Source organism: Lemur catta, chromosome 7, assembly GCF_020740605.2.
Source record: "Lemur catta isolate mLemCat1 chromosome 7, mLemCat1.pri, whole genome shotgun sequence".
Lineage (NCBI taxonomy): Eukaryota > Metazoa > Chordata > Mammalia > Primates > Lemuridae > Lemur > Lemur catta.
The window spans coordinates 65,245,636-65,263,820 of record NC_059134.1 but is presented as its reverse complement, the minus strand read 5'-3'; the positions used below and the strand labels follow the sequence as shown (position 1 = coordinate 65,263,820).

The 18,185-nt window shown below is 40.2% G+C and overlaps 1 protein-coding gene across 2 annotated transcripts; it reads right to left on the bottom strand.

Moving 5' to 3' along the window:
- Nucleotides 1-1,416: 1,416 nt before the first annotated feature.
- Nucleotides 1,417-17,238, bottom strand: WEE1 (WEE1 G2 checkpoint kinase). 2 transcript variants are annotated; one of them, XM_045557496.1, is made up of 11 exons: nucleotides 16,398-17,238; nucleotides 14,777-14,982; nucleotides 14,222-14,285; nucleotides 13,866-14,038; nucleotides 13,068-13,189; nucleotides 7,889-8,035; nucleotides 5,720-5,815; nucleotides 5,538-5,623; nucleotides 4,308-4,478; nucleotides 4,071-4,216; nucleotides 1,417-2,725 (listed from the first exon to the last, which is right to left on the bottom strand). In XM_045557496.1, the coding sequence occupies exons 1-11, from the start codon at nucleotides 16,962-16,964 to the stop codon at nucleotides 2,572-2,574; spliced, it is 1,932 nt and encodes a 643-aa protein (XP_045413452.1). In that variant the 5' UTR covers nucleotides 16,965-17,238; the 3' UTR covers nucleotides 1,417-2,571. The 2 variants fall into 2 exon arrangements, with proteins under 2 accessions (XP_045413452.1, XP_045413453.1); XM_045557497.1 differs by lacking the exon at nucleotides 16,398-17,238 and adding an exon at nucleotides 15,735-15,861.
- Between the last annotated feature and the right edge of the window lie 947 nt (nucleotides 17,239-18,185).

Genomic DNA, 18,185 nt, shown 5'->3' with positions numbered 1-18,185 from the left:
TGTATAAAAACAAACAAAAACTGTTCAAGATGCAGCATTCCTATCTAACGAAATCCCCATCTTCTTCTTCCTATCCACAGCAGGGTCCTAGTTCAAGCCCTCCTCTCACCTGCATTATTACAATGACCTTGAAACCAGTCTGAACATTATTCCTTGCATTCATTCTCGTCTACCACCAGTAATTTCCCCAGGATATGTATGGTCTTTCGAACCATCACTCTACCTTGCACAATCCTTCTACATAGCACTTACATTTTACTGTCATTATATATTTACATGGGTCTCCTCTATTTTATCCTGAGGCCGTAGTGGGCAAAGACTGACGATTCTTACTGGTCTTTGATCTACCACAGTTAGCACATAGAAGGCACCAACAGAAACACCTCTTGTTGAGTAAGAGTTCAACTCTCCTATTAGCTTTCAGATGGCCTAAGAATTCCTTCTTTGAACATCAGATACAAGCTTTTCTCCTCCTTAATCTAATATTATTAAACAGTATGTGAAAAATTTACTACAAATCTTGATGAAAAAACACCTGAATTTTTCTTTGAAGCTAGTGCACTAGAAAAATGCGCCTTAGTGGTTTAGAGCAATCATAATGAACGCCAATTATCATACTCTTTTCGTAGTTTTTTCTTCAGTGGCTACTGAAAGGTATGAGTTACTTGCTCCAGTCTGTGTAGCTTTTTAGGTTTTATCACTCATATGTATCAGCTTTTATACTAATTCCTGTCTGGACTAATTCATCTCATGCCTCGAAATTTTGCTTAAGATGCCACAGGCTAAAAAGCTAAAATAATCAAGCTTGTTAGAAATGTTTGTAGCAGAAAGAAATAAACCTTAATGATGTACCCATAATCAAAACACAATGATCTTGGAACATGCATTTTTATCTGTTCAAAGACCTTTACTGCTTGCTCTCTGGTTGCAAATCTACATCAGAAAAAAGATGTCACAGAATCAGCACCATTTATCACTTCAATTTGTACTCTTAATTCTTAAAACCCAGTCTCATTTTGTGAGAGTTAAAAATCTCCCCAACTTTAAGCTCTCTTTTGTGACTCAGTCCAAATTATAAAGTTGAGTCACATCTATTATATTCACTTACTATAAACTGAAGCTGTATTAAATTACATTATGCCACATTTCTAGTGAGTCAGATGCATAATATGCAATGTGATATAAAAATATTAAGTATTTAGAATGACAAAAAAGTTGATAAATTTTTCTTGAATTCCAAAATGTAACTAATGTGGATTAAATCTCATTAAAAAGTCAATGTTTCATATTCTATCAAAAATGTGCCCTCTGCTTTTAGTACTTTATATATAAACATTATACTCCACCTTTTATAATGTAGTGATAATGGAGACAAAACAGTAGAAAATAGGCACCACAAGGATTTAGACAATTAAGGTAAGCTCAGAGTGACTTTTAATATGCCAATCAATGTTAATAAAACACAAGTCAAAGACAAGTGCAAACATGTTTTAAAGCAAAATTAATGAGAAAACAATAGACAAATTCTATTTTTTTGTAACATGTTAGCCAGTATTATTAGTCAAATGGCTAATAGCAGATAAAATATATTTTGTGAAAAACTTGGAATGTCAGAAGTCATTCTGGCATTTCAAACAGCTATGTACAGTATCACCAAGATCAGGTTATATACACAAATATCAAAGAGAAACTGGGCAAAACATTTAAAAACAGACTAAGAATACAATCAAGTACAAAACTTGGGAGGGAGCAGACATTTTAAAAAAGAGTCAGGGAAGGACATCACTAGAAAAATTACAAAACCAGTAATAATTATACTACATTAATACAGCACTGGGGGATAGGTGCATTCTTCCAACACACTAGCTTCAAAGTTCAAAGAAAAAAGGGCAAATAACTGCTTTTCATCAAGAGCAGCTATACATTTCACATAATTATTTCAAAAAGAAAGCCTATTAACAACGATGATTGTTTTAATGCTACAATTTTACAGCAAAGACAAAACTAAAATAGCAGCAAATTCACAAGGCAATACTTCCACAGAATTATCATCCCATGGTTCATGCAATGCCTACAAAGTGCTCCCAGTTCGATATACAAGTATAATTCACAATTAAAAAGAAAGAAATATAAGATTGACACACAGGTACACTGAAGGCTGAGTAGTACTGAGTCTTTTAGCAATTCCCTTTTCGAAGGGAGAATATGTTTGTAATAAAGCCCTTGAGTCCTTTCTACAGGTCACTACAGGGAAAGATACCTTTTATTACAATGCAACAGCAAACTATAAGCAGCACACCACCATAGTGGTTAACCCTGGAAAGGCTAGTGTAACATCCAACAGTGACTGACATCCTACAAAAGACAGACCTGTAAGACTAGACGAAAGCCTGATATAGCAATGGTCAAAATACAGCTTTCAACTGTAATTCACAAATAAAAGTCCTAAAAGGTATTTCAGTAGAACTACTGACACCAATCGAAAACGTAATTGCAAACTGGATTCTAGCAGTGATTTCAACCTAGCTTCCTCTTGTCACAGTTTTTCAGGGGAGGTGGGAAATGAGTAGTTCAGTATATAGTAAGGCTGACAGAGCGGTTCATTTTCTTTCCAATAAGTCGAGATGTTCTATTACTCTGGGTGGTGGACCTAGTGGCCATCCGGTCAGTGAAGAGTGCTCTTTCCTCAGCTGCAGCTTTTGCCATCTGGGCTTTCTTGAGTTCTCTAAGAACATAAAAATAGAAAACAAGACTTTTCACCTACTGTATTAATCCTAGGAAGAGTTCCTAAGAGGCCACACACCAATTATATTATCAATTGGGAGGTATCTGCATGCTATCATTATTCTAAGATACACTGAGGAAAGGAAAAATAACACAAAACTTAAAATTTTATTCAAACAACTTAAATTTATGAAATGATTTTATTTTGTGCTTTTAGAATTAAAGTATTACATATACTTGGACGCAAGAACACAAGTAATAAAGATGCTAGTAAGGACTCTGGGTCTTAGAAAATTTCAAATAAAACTTCAATTTATATTGTGAATGTACCTTTACACAATAGAGATGAAAAGAAAACTTTACTTCATATTTGTATAAACTATGATGGATATTAAACTACTGGCAAATAAACCTTTTAATATTTAATGTAAAATTTTTCTAATTTAAACAATAACTTTTGTTTTTTGAGACAGAGTCTTGCACTCTGTTGCCCAGGCTAGAGTGCCGTGGCATCAGCTAGCTCACAGCAACCTCAAACTCCTGGGGCTCAAGCAATCCTCCTGCCTCAGCCTCCTGAGTAGCTGGGACTACAGGTATGTGCCACCACGCCTAGCTAATGTTTTCTATTTTTAGTAGAGACAGGGTCTCTCTCTTGCTCAGGTTGGTCTCCAACTCCTGAGCTCAAGCGATTCTCCCGCCTCGGCCTCCAAGAGTGCTAGTATTATTACAGGCATGAGCCACCTTGCCCGGCCTCAATAAATGTTACTATTTAATATATAAACTTTCAAAGTCAGTTTTATTAGGTTAAAATAAAAATAGTAACAATAAATTAAAAGAATTAAAAATGTGACCTGTGGTTACTTAATACTCTCCAATATTTTTCTCTTTTTGATAACATTTATCATGGCAACTAGCTTTCCAAAAATGTTAAGTCATTCAGGTCAAATCTGAGAATCATCTACTAACCCTAAATGACATTAACTTCATTCTTTCAGAAAGTAAGTAGAATAGAGTGTTGCAAGGAAAACTTTAATTTTTCATGACAGTCTGGGAAGAAAAAACTGGTACAGGCTCACTTAGCTTTTCCTATGATTTAGGATTTGGGAACTATCACCACTTGCAAACATATGCTAGTCTTAACATTTTTAAAGTTCCTAATCTCAAAGTTTAGAAACAATACAAATTTAATAGGTCAATATTAATTTAAGGTAGAAGTCTCCCCCAAGCTTTCAATGTATAATACATTAAACTACTACATCCTTTGTTGAAAGAAAGCCTAAATTATCTCTCATTAAAATTTGAGAATTAAAGAGAATAAAAAAGTAGAAACAAAAACCCTCACTTACTTCTGCAAAAGTGAATTTTTGAACTTTTCAGCATTCAATTCTATTCTTAATTGTTCTGCACTCTTTCTAGAAGCAGATAGCAATACTGAATGCTTTACCAGTGCCATTGCTGAAGGTCTTCTCTCTGGATCTGGATGAATCATAACCTTAAAAGAGAAGGAAAATTAAGGTAAAGACATGAAATTTAGTAAAATGCTGAACCATGTCAATAAAGTGCCTCATATATAAAATGCTCACTTTTAGCAACTCTGTAAATTCTTGAGAAAGCACTTGTGGTATCCGAGGTAATCTACCCTGTCTGATTTCATGCCATTGGTCTCCATTTCTGGGAAGAGGTTCAGCACCAGCAGCACAGACCACTGTGAGGGCAAGGGCAAAAATATCTGCTTTTGGTAGATGGTTATAATTCTGTAAAATTAAAAAAAAAATTTTTTAAGGGAATGTAAAACCAGTCAAAATAAAATAAGATTCTACCTCAATGATGATTTAGATGAGAAACAGGACTAAATTAAAATGTTCAATGCCACATTCCGGTTTAGGAACTATTCAAAGAATAGGCTGCTAAATTTGGAGAGATTTCTTTATTTTTCAAATTACAAAATATATGTACTCTCAGGGGAAAAATTTAAATACATATCTAAAACCAAATGCCTCTTCTTTTTCACTAGCCCAGTTCAACTCTCAAAAGAAACTCCTATCCCTCTAAGGATTCATATGCAAACACAAAATCCACTTGTCACACATGGACAAGTTACAAATATACAATAAAGCAGAGAAATGTATATATAAAAAGAGTAAGAGCATATAAAAAGAGTGAGAGCATATAATTATATTGTTCTACTTATTCTATTTTCATTCAAAACTCTTATCAAGAAATATTTTGTCACACTCTTTTAAAACTATGTGCCATAATTTACTTAATCATTCTCTTACTAGTAAATACTTATTTACATGGTTCTCAATTTGTGTTTGTATATGAATAATTCTATAGGAGAGACTCCTAAAAGCGAAAATTCTGAGCTCACAAGTACATGATTTTTAAGTGTTGATAGATAACAAATACTTTGATCTCCAAAAAGACTATGCCATTTTAAAATTCCAGCACTAGTGTATGGAAACATCTCTTTTATCACAACTCCATTATAAATCTTTGCCTTCATGAATTTTTATTTTGGTAGAGACAGGGTCTCACTATGTTGCCCAGGATGATCTCAAACTTCTGGCCTCAAGTGACCCTCCTCCCTCAGCTTCCCAAAGTGCTGGGATTACAGGTGTGAGCCATCACGCCAGGCCTGCCTTCATGACTTTTGCTAAATTGAACACTCCTAGCTTATGGTTTAGACTTTCTATTTTGTATTTCCATTCTACTAGTCATTAAACTTAAAATTTTAATACATCTGATTTATATTCTTCTATCAGCTGATAAATGGTACAAAAGAAACAGTATTATCAAAAGAGAAAAATTACCTCCTGTAAAACTTCATTTGCAAGAAAACGACTATCACCCTCTTCAACTTGTGGACTAGAGATCCTTGTTACATGCCCAAGATCCCCTAGAAGTATTGAAAAAAATAGTTAAGAGTTAAAAACAAAAGTCTTCTCTCTTTATTTTACCTTAAGGTGATAATCTAGTTATCTTTCTTTCTTACCTATTTTAAACATAATTTTGTTGGATGCCCAGTCGTCTTCATCTCCTTCTTCAGAGGCAGCATTTGGGATTGAGGTTCGAGATATGAAAATATTACCTGTCAAATAGTTAATTGTGTAAGCCAAACTAACAATTAACAGTATAACCAGAGTCCACAAACAAGGTCATATGCCAGAATCACACAGAAAGCTTTTTAAAATGCACATTCTTATGTTCTACCCCAAACCGCAAGAATAAGAATCTCAGGGGTTGGGGAGCCAGGGTTACATAATTAATTAACCTAGTATTAGGTTAATTAGTATTAATCTAGCCTAGTATTAATCTCTAAATACTTGCAACTACATTAAACCCTTGTGATCTGCATATTGATCTTTAGCACTTTTATTAACTTAAAAATACAAAAGGTGATACATAGTAATTTATAATGTTGGCAGAGCACAAATTTTAATCTAGTGCTACAAGGTTGGTATGAAAAGAATGAGTCATTTAGCCAGTGAGTTGAGCTGACCATACAGTATCCACATCCCAGTATGGCTTTGTGATTCACTATTTCCTACTGTAGACACATTATCCTTTTCTTCAAATTCAAGTAAACTCATGATCTACATAAGCTTTAGTGGTAGATTTCATTTTAATAGTTTTATCAATATATTATTGAATTTTTCTAAATGTTATATTTATTGAAGTCATCTATCTAGTTTTGTTTTATTCATAGGACAACTTATTTTGTGGTGCTTTTTGTGAATATGATGATTTTTAAACTTCACATCACTTAATATTTTCAACTCTATAAGAGTCTACTTATCTGACACTTTATACAAGATATGAGTGAGTATAGCCAAACCTTACTAATTCATATTTACTTAAGTCCAAATGTATTTTCCTTTTGAAAATAAAAACTTTAGTGAGTTGTTAATGTACAGATAAGAAATTCTGTATGTAACTCGCAGAATTAAGGTAAGTTGTGTAAAATGACTTAAATTCTTATAAATCAACACATATTTCCAAAGATTAAAAAAAAAAAACCTCATTAAATTCACCAAACCTAAAATGTTTAATTTGAATTCATCAACTCTTAGTTGTAACTTTCAAATTATAGAAAATATAAGGGGGAAAAAGGAATAAGCTAAATGATACAAGAAAGCAACCAGTTAAATCCAGAAGGGACATCTTGCAAGACAAGTCTATCATTTTCAAAAAGTAAGGAGGCTAGGCAAAAATAGAAAAATTAGCCGGGCACAGTGGCAATTGCCTGTGGTCCCAGCTATTCAGGAGGCTGAGGCAGGAGGATCCACTTGAGCTCAGGAGATTAAGGCTGCTGTGAGCTATGATGGCACCACTGCACTCTAGCCAAGGGCATAAAGGAGACTGCCTCAAAAAGATTAAATTAAATTAAAAAATATTAAAAAATCAAATTAAATAAGTAAAAAGTAAGAAAAGGGTGAAACCTGAAAAAGAAAAATGGATATAACCAGATGCAATGCATGGCCCTTACACAGATACTAATTGGAACAAATCAACTATTAAGGACTTGGGTCAATGGGGAAAATCTTGATATGGTCTGGCCTAACAGAATAGTGGAGCTTTAAACACAAGTTTTTGTTTTGTTTTGAGACAGGGCCTCACTCTGTCACCTGGGCTAGAATGCAGTGGCATCATCATAGCCCACTATAACCTCAAACTCCTGGGCTCAAGTGATCCTCCTGCCTCAGCCTCCCCAGTAGCTGGGACTATAGGCTTGTGCTATATTGTCTGGCTAATTTTTCTATTTTTTGTCAGGCTGGTCTTGAACTCCCGGCCTCAAACAATACTCCCACCTCGGCTTCCCAAAGTGCTAGGATTATAGGCGTGAGCCACCTGGCTCAGCCTTTAGCACAGGTTTTTAGTCTCCCCATCAGAGTCCCACTTTGAGACTACGCAGTTCCTAGAAAATGCAACAAACTTTTTCCAGTTTTTAATAAAAATGAATTTATTATCTTAAATTTTTTGGGGGGGGTAACCCAAGGGAAGAGGTAAATAAATGGAAATCATAAAACAATAGTGAAAGTGGGTCAAAGCTATTTAAAAACTAAAAATGAAAATATATATGTATGTTTTTATATTGTTACAATGAAATTATTTATTCTCTGTAACCCCAAAGAACACAGGTGAGAGGATCTGTAATACTTACTAGGTTTTATATCCATGTGCACCAAAGACATCGAATGAATATACCTCAAGCCCCGGCCAACTTGCAAAAGGAGATCCTTTAAATCTACTTCTGTAAAGTAACTCATGCTTCTGTAGTTTTCACTTATGGCATCAGCTAAACTTCCACCTAACAAAGACAGCAAAAATTAGCATTTTCTTCTTTCTGAAGTATTTTTATTTTTCTTCCTTCCATCTTTACTGAATGACCACAGTCTCAACCAAGAAAGTGACATTTTATAGGACCTCTTCCCTTCAACCTTGTGAAATCAAAATTTTATTTATTCTTTTAATAGGTAACACACTCACATGGGTACAAAATACAATTTAAAGTCCCTCATTCACTCGTATACCCGAACAACCCACTGTTTCTCTCTCCCACATCAGTTTTTCTCTCTCTCCCTGATCAGTTTTTTTCTTTCTCTTTTTGTTTTAATTTGTAGGAGATGGGAGTCTTGCTATGTTGCCCAGGCTGCAGTGCAGTGACTATTCACAGGCTCGATCTCACTACTGATCAGCCTGGGAGTTTTAACCTGCTCCATTTCCAACCTGGGCCAGTTCACCCCTCCTGAGGCAACGTCGTGGGTCCCCCACTCCTGAGAGGTCACCATCTTGATACACAACTTAGTGCGGACATCCAACTGCCATAAGGCACCACAGCCTAGGACCCCTGGACTCAAGCAATCCTCCTGCCTCTGGGACTACAGTTGTGCCTGGCTCAGTTTCTTGTGCATTCTTTTCAACTCCTTTTTACACAAATGATAGCATGTCCATTATCCTGAAGACCACTAAAATTATTTCCAAGCCTTTGCTATTATATACGATGGTCTAATGAATAACCTTGTACATTGTATATTTAGTAATCTCCTAGAAGCAAAAGTGATGGGTAAATAGGTATATACATTTGTAACATATGCATGCATACTGTGTGTTACATACACATATACACATTGTCCCCACTGAGAAGCCTGTACCAATTTATACACCCACTATTAATATAAGAGAATACCTGTTTCCCCCCACTCTTGACAATAGTCTATAAATTTTATAGGTAAAAATCAGTATCTTAGTATACTGATTAGGATACTACTCTTAATATAAATGGGAAGCTAATCTACTTTTATAGAACTGGTCAAACTGGTTAATTATTTTTTTTAATTTTTACTTACGTATTTATTTTTATTATTTCAGCATATTATGGGGGTACAAATGTTTAGGTTATGTATATTGCCCTTGCCCCCCCCAAGTCAGAGCTTCAAGCGTGTACATCCCCCGAACGGTGCGCATCACACTCATTATGTATGTATATACCCATCCCCTCCTCCCCCCTCTATTTATTTATTTTTGAGACAGGGTCTCACTCTGTGTCCCAGGCTAGAGTACAGTGGTGTCATCACAGGTCACTGCAACCTCAAATTCCTGGGCTTAAGAGATCCTACCTCAGCATCCCTAAGTAGCTGGGTCTATAGGCATGAGCCACCAAGCCTGGCTAATTTTTCTATTTTTTGTAGAGATGGGGGTCTCTTGCTCAGGCTGGTCTCGAACTCCTGGCCTCTGAAAGTGCTAGGATTACAGGCACGAACCACCACACCTAGCCAACTATTTTATATATTTTGTTGTTGTTGTCATCTTGTTTCTTTTTCTTTTTGAAACAGTCTTGCTCTATTGCCCTGGCTACAGTGCAGTGGCGTCATCATAGCTCCCTGCAACCTCAAACTCCTGGGCTCAAGCAATCCTGCCTCAGTCTCCTGAGTAGCTGGGACTACAGGCATGTGCCACGAAGCCTGGCTAATTTTTCTGTTTTTAGTAGAGATGAGGTCTTGCTCTTGCTCAGGCTGGTCTCTAACCCCTGAGCTCAAGCATCCTCCTATCTTGGCCTCCTAACATTCTAGGATTGCAGGCGTGAGCCACCATACCCTGCCTAAATTTTTAAAAATTGTATAAGTTTATATTTTATCTAACAGGTAATGAGAAGTTGTTTTAAAAAAATGTTCTGTTGAAAGTTTAGGAATAATGAAATCAGAGCTGGCTAACAAAGTCAGAAAAGTCAATGATATATTCGTCAGGAAAGGAGGTCCTACCATTTGAACAAGACTTAATAACAAAATGTCAAATGTGTTTTTAAAATAAAAATAAAACACACATCTGGATACCTTAGTCTTAAGTATGTTCTCCAGCCTGAACTTGTACAAATCTTGAACTGGGGCGGGGGGGGGGGGGGGGGGGGGAGAAAGCTCTAGAAGGGAACAAACCAATAAGCCTGACAAGGCAAGCTAAACCCTAGGTCAAATTTGGTAAGAAAGACTATGGCTACTTCTGTTTTTAGAAGGTTCAGCAACCACAGCTGGGCCAGTTCCTTCTATCTTATTGCTAGAAGGGCAAAAAGGTGACAAAAGTAAAACATTTATCTGACATTTCAGGTTCTTTTCCATTATCTATCACCATTTTTCTTTTTAGAGACGGTCTCATTATGTTGCCCAGGCTGGTCTTAAATTCTGGGCTCAAATGATCTTCCCACCTCAGCCTCCCCAGTAGCTGGGACTACAGGTGCACATCATTACCACACACCCAGCTTACCCATCAACATTCTTCTATACTTGTTTATCCAGCTTAGTAATTTCAATCTATCACCAAACAAAGATAAAAGGCTTATAATGCAAATGACTATTTGAGATAATAAGGAAACTCAGTCACAATAAAGGATAATCAGTTAATCAACATGTGCAAATAAATAATAACACAATCCTTTCCCAGTGAAACTATAGAAAAGATCTAAAGATCAGCCCTATTAGTATACTCAAAGCTTTATGTGGAAAAAGGAATGGCACAAAAGGGAAACAAAAGATAAGGAAGGGCTCACAAATGTATCTAGATAGCCTTATTTTCTTTCCTTTAAGTAGGACAAACAACTAAACAAAGTGGCAGTCCTCTTTCAAACAGGTCTATTTATTTTTTTAAATATTTACAAATATATATAAAAAAATGTATATATAATTTTTTAGAGACAGGGTCTTGCTTTGTCACCCAGGCTGGAGTGCAATGGCACGATCACAACTCACTGTAGCCTCGAATTCCTGAGCTCAAAAGCTATCCCTCCTATCTCATCCTCCCAAAGAGTTGACACTACAGGTGCACACCACGTCTGGCCAATTTTTAAATTTTCTTAATTCTTTTGTAGAAACGGGGTCTCATTATTTTGCCTACAGTGGTCTCTATCTCCCAGCCTCAAGTGATCCTCCTGCCTCAGCCTCCCAAAGTGCTGGGATTACAGGCGTGAGCCACCATGCCCAGCCAACACCTATATTTTTTAAGTGTTTTATACTGCTCCAAAATAATAAATTACATTTTATAATCAAACTTTATTACAAGACAAAGTTTTTGTAATCTGAGAGAGTAGCAAGATTACTACTCACTCCTCCTCATTTCCCAGGCCCAAGAAAGTCTTCTCAAAATAATCTGATTTACACAACCATGCATTTGGTAGGTTGTTACATATCTGATTCCTGAACTGCTACTGAAATACTCTAAGAGAACCACCCATCAACAAGGCGAGAGGAAGGAAGAAAAAAACTAAAAGGAGATGGCATCTAGCAAATATGTAATAGAGATGATATATGGTTGTTCTATATTAAATACAGTAACTGAAAAATGAGGGCTAAGAAACAGAATAGTCCACAAGGTCATGGGAGACAGCTACATAAATATATATATATATATGTATTATATATATATATGTATTATATATATATTTTTTTTTGAGACAGAGTCTCGCTCTGTTGCCCGGGCTAGAGTGAGTGCCGTGGCGTCAGCCTAGCTCACAGCAACCTCAAACTCCTGGATTCAAGCAATCCTTCTGCCTCAGCCTCCCAAGTAGCTGGGATTACAGGCATGTGCCACCATGCCCAGCTAATTTTTTCTATATATATATATTTTTTTTAGTTGGCCAGATAATTTTTTTCTATTTTTAGTAGAGACGGGGGTCTCACTCTTGCTCAGGCTGGTCTCGAACTCATGACCTCAAGCGATCCACCCGCCTCGGCCTCCCAGAGTGCTTACATAAATATTTTGATGGTATGAATAGAAATATTTCCAGAGCTGTGTGAAACAAACTAGCAACAATGCTGTACACTAGACACTTAAATTCTTTCAAGTGTGAACTAATAAAGTAGTAACTTAAGGAGGAGTCAGGTTTGAGAAATGGACCTTTTACTTCCATTTTGTTGATTGTTTTTAAATGCAGAGAAGTAGAGTCCATACCTACACTTATTTATGCACGAGTTATGAGATAACTGGTCTTGTTTATTTAAGGCAAAAACAAAATAAATTTTTGCTATCTCAAGTGTTCACTAAATTGTAAATTGTCTATATTCACAGAAGATATATAGAAATAGAAATAATCTATTATTTATAAAGATTTAAATCTTTATATAAAGATGGGAAATAACAACAGATGTCTGTAAGGATTAGAATTCACACCAGGATTTTGGTAAACGTCTAATGAAAAAGAGGGACACAAATTGCCCCCTGAAGGACTTATTGAAATCTGAAAGCTATACAGAGACATCCAAAGTTGAACCTATACATGCTGCTGTTTCTTTTTGAGGAGAGAAGAGGGTGAGAGGAAATGCTAGAACTAAAAGAGTATAACTTCCTTAATAGAGAAATATTAGTGGATTCTAGTGGCAAAGTAGGTTAGATAGATGGGAATGGGGTAGGATTACAGAATACTTTAAAGAAATGGCTGAATTTAGATCAAGAGACTGAATAATCAGCATCAGTATTAGAAGCATACAAAATGAAATGGAAAGAAAAGGCTAGGTGCAGGGAGAATCCATCCAACAAAACATCTTATTAACTACTATATTCCCCCCACACTATGCTAGGTGCTAGGATACCAAAATATATACGGCAAGGCCAGTGTCCTCTCAAGAAGCTCTGTTTGACCGACAGGCATATAAACAGTATACGAAGTTCTATTATTGAGGTATGTAAAGGTGCTTCAGAAGGGACAGGTTTTTAATCTTTATTCGCACTTCAAATTCATGTGAGGCCGCGATCTTTGAATTTATAAGAGATAAAAGAGACAGAAATAGAGCAAATGCTTCCTCGATGTTCATTTTTTCAAGCTTACAAGTTTACAAGAAAACCATTATAGTACTCACCATTACAATATTCATTTTGTATAAGCATATGATCATCTTCTGCCCATGCAGAGAAATATCGCACTACATGAGAATGCTGTCCAAGCACTGCATGAGCATATACTTCTCTCAAAGCATTCTGCCTAGGAAAAATGAGATTAATAGGATGGTTAAGTCATTTTTATCCAAGCCTCAACTGAATTAATTCATCTGAAATTTCATACAATATGCTTGACTTTTGTAGCTATCATTATGCTAAAGAACAACTTGCTTACAAGAGAGTGGGGGTTAAGACTAGTATGAGACTTTCCAAAGGCTTCCATTATAACGATTTGCCAGGAAGAAGAAACCTTGCTGGCAGAGGACTCAGGTAAGATTAAACCCCATTTTACTGTGAATTCATGGAAGCTGACTAGAAATAAGAAATTTAATTTAGGCTCTAAAATCAGACTATTCATATTATTTATCAATAAGAACTAATGATGGGAAGTAACATTCATAGGGTGTAGGGCAGGTGGGAGGGGTGTGGAGGGGATGGGTAAATCCACACCTAACGGGCTGTGGTGTGCCTATTTGGGGGATGGGCATGCTTGCCGAGCAGTGCAAAGGCAATTTATGTAACCAAAGCATTTGTACCCCCATAATACTCTGGGGAAAAAAAAAACAGAAGAACTAATGGCACAAAATGAAAAGGGACTGATTAAATCATTATGACTTCTCAAAAGTTAGAGAATTAAATTCAGTGTTTGACCACCTAAAACCTACGTTTGTAACAGCATAGGGGACAAAAAAGCAAAAGACAAAATGTTTAATACATACTCATCAACAGAGCCGGCCAATGGCTTTTTTGATCGCTTAATGGCATAAATGCATCCATCCAGCCTCTTCACACACTTAAACACAGAACCAAACTCTCCAGAGCCAATTTTCTCTAGCTCATGAAATTCTGTTGTATACCGTGACTTCATATTGCTTTCAGTAATTGTAATTCTCTGTAACAAAAAGTGTATCCACATACATAATACAAAGATATAAAAATGATTTTTCGCTATGGTGATAGGACTATGTGAAATCTAAAAATCATTCTACCTTATGTTTATCATACATATATCATAATTTGTTAAGAGTTAGACAATTAAGTTTTGAAACAATAAAAAAATAAAAAGCTAATTTACCTTAGCAGGTCTTGTTTCATCTTCAAACTCACAATCACTAGCTTCCATGTCTTCACCACAGGAACTGAAAAAATATGTATTTTTCTATTAATATATCTGACAGATAGTCAACTTGAGATCTAAAACTTTATCTGATATATAGTGAAATTGAATTTTACCGGATAAAAACAGAAAAACATTTAATTTTATAATCACAAAATACAACCCAGCTAATGAAAACGTCCCTGCTGAGATAAGTCCAATAAGCAGAAGTTTGTACCACCACACACACCAAAATTAAAGCTTTTCTAAATCAACTTTCTGTTTGCCTCATTTTTGACATCAGCAGATTTCCTACAAGATATCTAGGGGTTTTTTATTCCTTCATCTCTCACACCACTCCTTTCCCAGAGCTGATTACTTCCCACCTATCTCTTGAAAGTCAGGTAGGTGCTAGTAAAAGAAAAAATTTAGGAGCAAAAATATCCAAGCTATTCAGTAGAAACTAAATTTTGATAAGCATACCAAACCAATTTTGGGTTGTTCGGGGAAACCAAACTTGAATAAATGACTTACTCATTCCAATATGTTCTCTTTCTTCGGCGACACTGTCCTGAAGAATGAAGCAACACAGAATCCGGAGTAAAAGGATTAATATTCACTTGAGGGGTCTGTCGCACATCAAATTCCCTTTTTCCCGATTTTTCTGTATCCATAAAGAGAGAACCACTCCGGAGTTTAACAGAACTGGAATCTATTCCTCGAGCTTTGGAGAGCAAACTCTAGGGAAGGAAAAATAAAATTTTTAGGACCCAAGTTCTACAAATAGTCAACCTTCTCAATCTAACCTACAAAAAGCCTTTTATGTGCCTGAATGTGTAGATTAACAAAACACACAAGCCTTTGTTATAGTTTGCGCAAAATAAACAGTGGCTAATTTAGGAAGTCTGAAGCTGGATACTACCTTTTCTGAAAAAGACAGCCAAGTAAAATCCGTCTCAAACCTAAAAAATATGAATGCTGACTAAAAACTAAGTTCATTCTAGTGGCTAAAAGTTAACAAACCCTTTCAACTCATCCAAAAATAGAAAGCAGTCAGAGAGCCCCATAAAAGCTTCGCTCTCCTCCCCCATCTAAATAGGGCTTTGAAAGCCACCTCTGCTGGACTCCTCCCCTCATTTCCAGAGGGATTTTTGCCTTGACCAAGTTGGCTAATAAACAGTAACGCTCAAAAGCACACAAATTCCCCAGTTTTACGACTCACGGTATCTTGAAAACCAAAGATTCACTTTAAACGTACATTTTCCATATTAATCTTAAAAGTGCTATGATTGTCTTAATTTCTGGAAGTCTTTCTTGTGACTTGTAAAGCTTTAGAAATGGTAATCTGCGTAGTACTCACTGGCTATTCAAAATAAACAGGTGCTGAACACCTACGTCTTTAAGAAACCTTATCAAAAGTAGGATGTTCCTAATCATCACACGTAGGCCGACCAAACTGAGGCACTGCAAAACCAAGGGTACAAACGCTTACCAATACTATGTCCGGAAAGAGGCTTAAGCGCTACCTTGACTTATTTATGAGTCTAAGACTGTAAACGCTTGGCAGGCGAGCCTTCACTCCCAAGTCGAGGCGCAGTCTCCCTTCACACCTCAAACTTCCCCCCCATAACGGCACACGACACCAAACGATAAACGCAGGACTTTTTTTTTTCCAAGCAAAACTTTTGCCTGCGCCGCCCAAATTACAGGCCTGATCACTGCGTTTAAAAGGCACCATATGGCTCGGGAGTGTCAGGTAGCCAGGCCGGCGCCCCTGCAGCATCCTTGCAAACCACGTTACGGGTGCCGCGCTCGGGGCTGACTCGCTCGGGGCGGCCCCGACTCAACAGGCGGCAAATCGTCAGCCACCTGGACTGGCCGATCAGCCCCTTTGTAAGAAGAAGAAGTTCCAGACGAGGCCCATTGTTCAGTTACATAATCTTAACGGACAACTTCTGGGCAGGGCCAAAAAGAGGGGCTGCCAACTTTTGGTGGCGGCGCAGGAAAGCGAGCGGGGGTGCGGACGGGCGGTTATGTAACCGAACCCGGGCGGCGGCGCACTCGGCCTGAGCGCCGCCGCCTTTTTAAAAGGCTCGGTCGGCGCGGGCTGCGGGCTCGGGGAGAAGGCCGCTCGGACCCCCGCCCGCCCTCTCACCTTGGGCGTGTGCGGCGTGTCGAAGAGCCGCAGCTTGCGGAAGGTCTTGTGCGGCGGGGTGCCCGGGTGGTCCGGCAGCGGCGAGCAGGGGCCCTCGCCCGCCCTGCAGCCCCGCGGCGACGCGTCCCCCGGGCCGCCGCAGCGCACCGGCGAGAACGAGCTGCCCAGGAAATAGGCAGCTGCTGGAGACTTGACGGGCGACGAGGAGCCGAAGCCCTCCTCCTCCCACGAGTCGCCCTCGGCCCCGCCGCCCGCCCCGTCCGCGCCTGGGCAGGCGTCCCTCAGCAGCATGTCCTCCTCCAGCTCCCCGGGGCTGCCGGGGGCCGGGCCGGGTGAGCGGCGGCGCTCGGGCCCGGGCTCGGCGGGGCTCCGCGCGGGCGGCAGCGGCGAGTCGGGCTCCTGAAAGGCCGAGTCCTCCCCCGTACTGTGGCCGCTGCCCTCCTCCTCCTCTTCCTCCTCTTCCTCTTCACAGTCGCTGCAGGGCGAGAAAATCAGTTTCTGCCTCAATGTGCAGGAGGCCCCGGCGCGGCGGGGCGGCGGCGGCTGCTGCCGGCTGAGGAAGCTCATCGTGGTCCTGGCGCCGGGGCAGAGGACTGGAGAGCGGTGGCCCGCGGAGGCCAGGACACTGCTGGCCCAGGGGGCGGGTCCGCCACGTGCGACCGGGCGCGCCGGGTCGCGGCGGCGGCTGGCCTACGCGGCGGCGGAGTGCGGCCCCGGGGTGCCGCGGGCGGCTGAGGCGACGGTGCGGACTGTCCGGCAGAGGCGGGGCGGCCCCGGCGCCGAAGCTGAGGTCTCCACAGACCCAGCCGCAGGTTCGGGCTCGGCGGCTTCCCGCGACCGTTAACCACGTGAGTGCCCAGCCCACCAATCCACTTACAGCCCTGGGTTTGAAAAAAAAGGAGGGCGCGACGTAGCCCGCGGGGGAGGGACCAGCTACGCGATTTTGGCGCGAACCAGCAGGCTCCGCCCCCGACTCGCGCCAAGCAGGCCTGGGCGGGCTGTGGTGCCGCGGGCCTATGAGCGAGCCCGGGCGGCTGGGGGCCCGACCCGACACCGCCCGGACGGGGCTGGGCCCCGGAGCCGAGCAGGCCTCTGGGAGGGGCGAAGGGAACTGGGCTTGCCAAAGCCGAACCAAACTTCGGCTCGAACGCGGCCACATCGCCGCTCCTCCGGCGCCCCGGGCTTTGAAGCGGGGCAGACCGGGAGTGCCTTCGGGTCCCTGCGAGCCAGGACGAGCCGGGGACCGCGTGGCCCTCGTCCGCTGCCCCCAGAGGCCGCCTCCGTTCCCTTGTCCCTTTGGGGCGGGCCGCTGGGGCGTTGTGGGCGTGGCAGGTGGCAGTCACGTTCCCAGGTCGAGGTCTGAGCCGGCAATGGTGACGTGGGCCTCACGATCTTTCCGAACGGTGTGAGCCAATATGCTTAGGCCGGACACCGAAATCAGCTAGAGGACCGACAGGCGAGTTCTCGAAATTAGGACACCAGCTGTGGGGGCAGCCTTTGGGCCTCAGTTTTTCCCCGGGGTGGCTGTTAGGGGAGGGTGCGTCCACAGCCACAGCAAGGTGAGCTCCCCTCTGCAGCCCACCCGAGACTTGTCTATGGTAAATAGAAACAACGGAGCAGTCGACCCTAGCACAAAACAAGTGCTCACCACGCGATCTCGGTGTTTATTTTTGTTCGCCAGCACGTGTTCATGCGTTGGCAAAACCGATTGGCCCCGCTGGCTGCAAACTTAATGCAACTTGAGAAAAAATTCCCCTAGTGCTCGGTCAATCTGTGATTTAATCCGTC

Excerpts from the sequence above, each read along its gene's own strand:
- WEE1 (XM_045557496.1), bottom strand. The coding sequence starts at position 16,964 with ATGAGCTTCCTCAGCCGGCAGCAGCCGCCGCCGCCCCGCCGCGCCGGG. Across the intron at positions 14,983-16,397 it reads ACACGCCGCACACGCCCAAG|AGTTTGCTCTCCAAAGCTCG; the intron begins GTGAGAGGGCGG and ends TTCCTTCCCTAG. Across the intron at positions 14,039-14,221 it reads ATGAAACAAGACCTGCTAAG|AGAATTACAATTACTGAAAG; the intron begins GTAAATTAGCTT and ends TTTTTGTTACAG.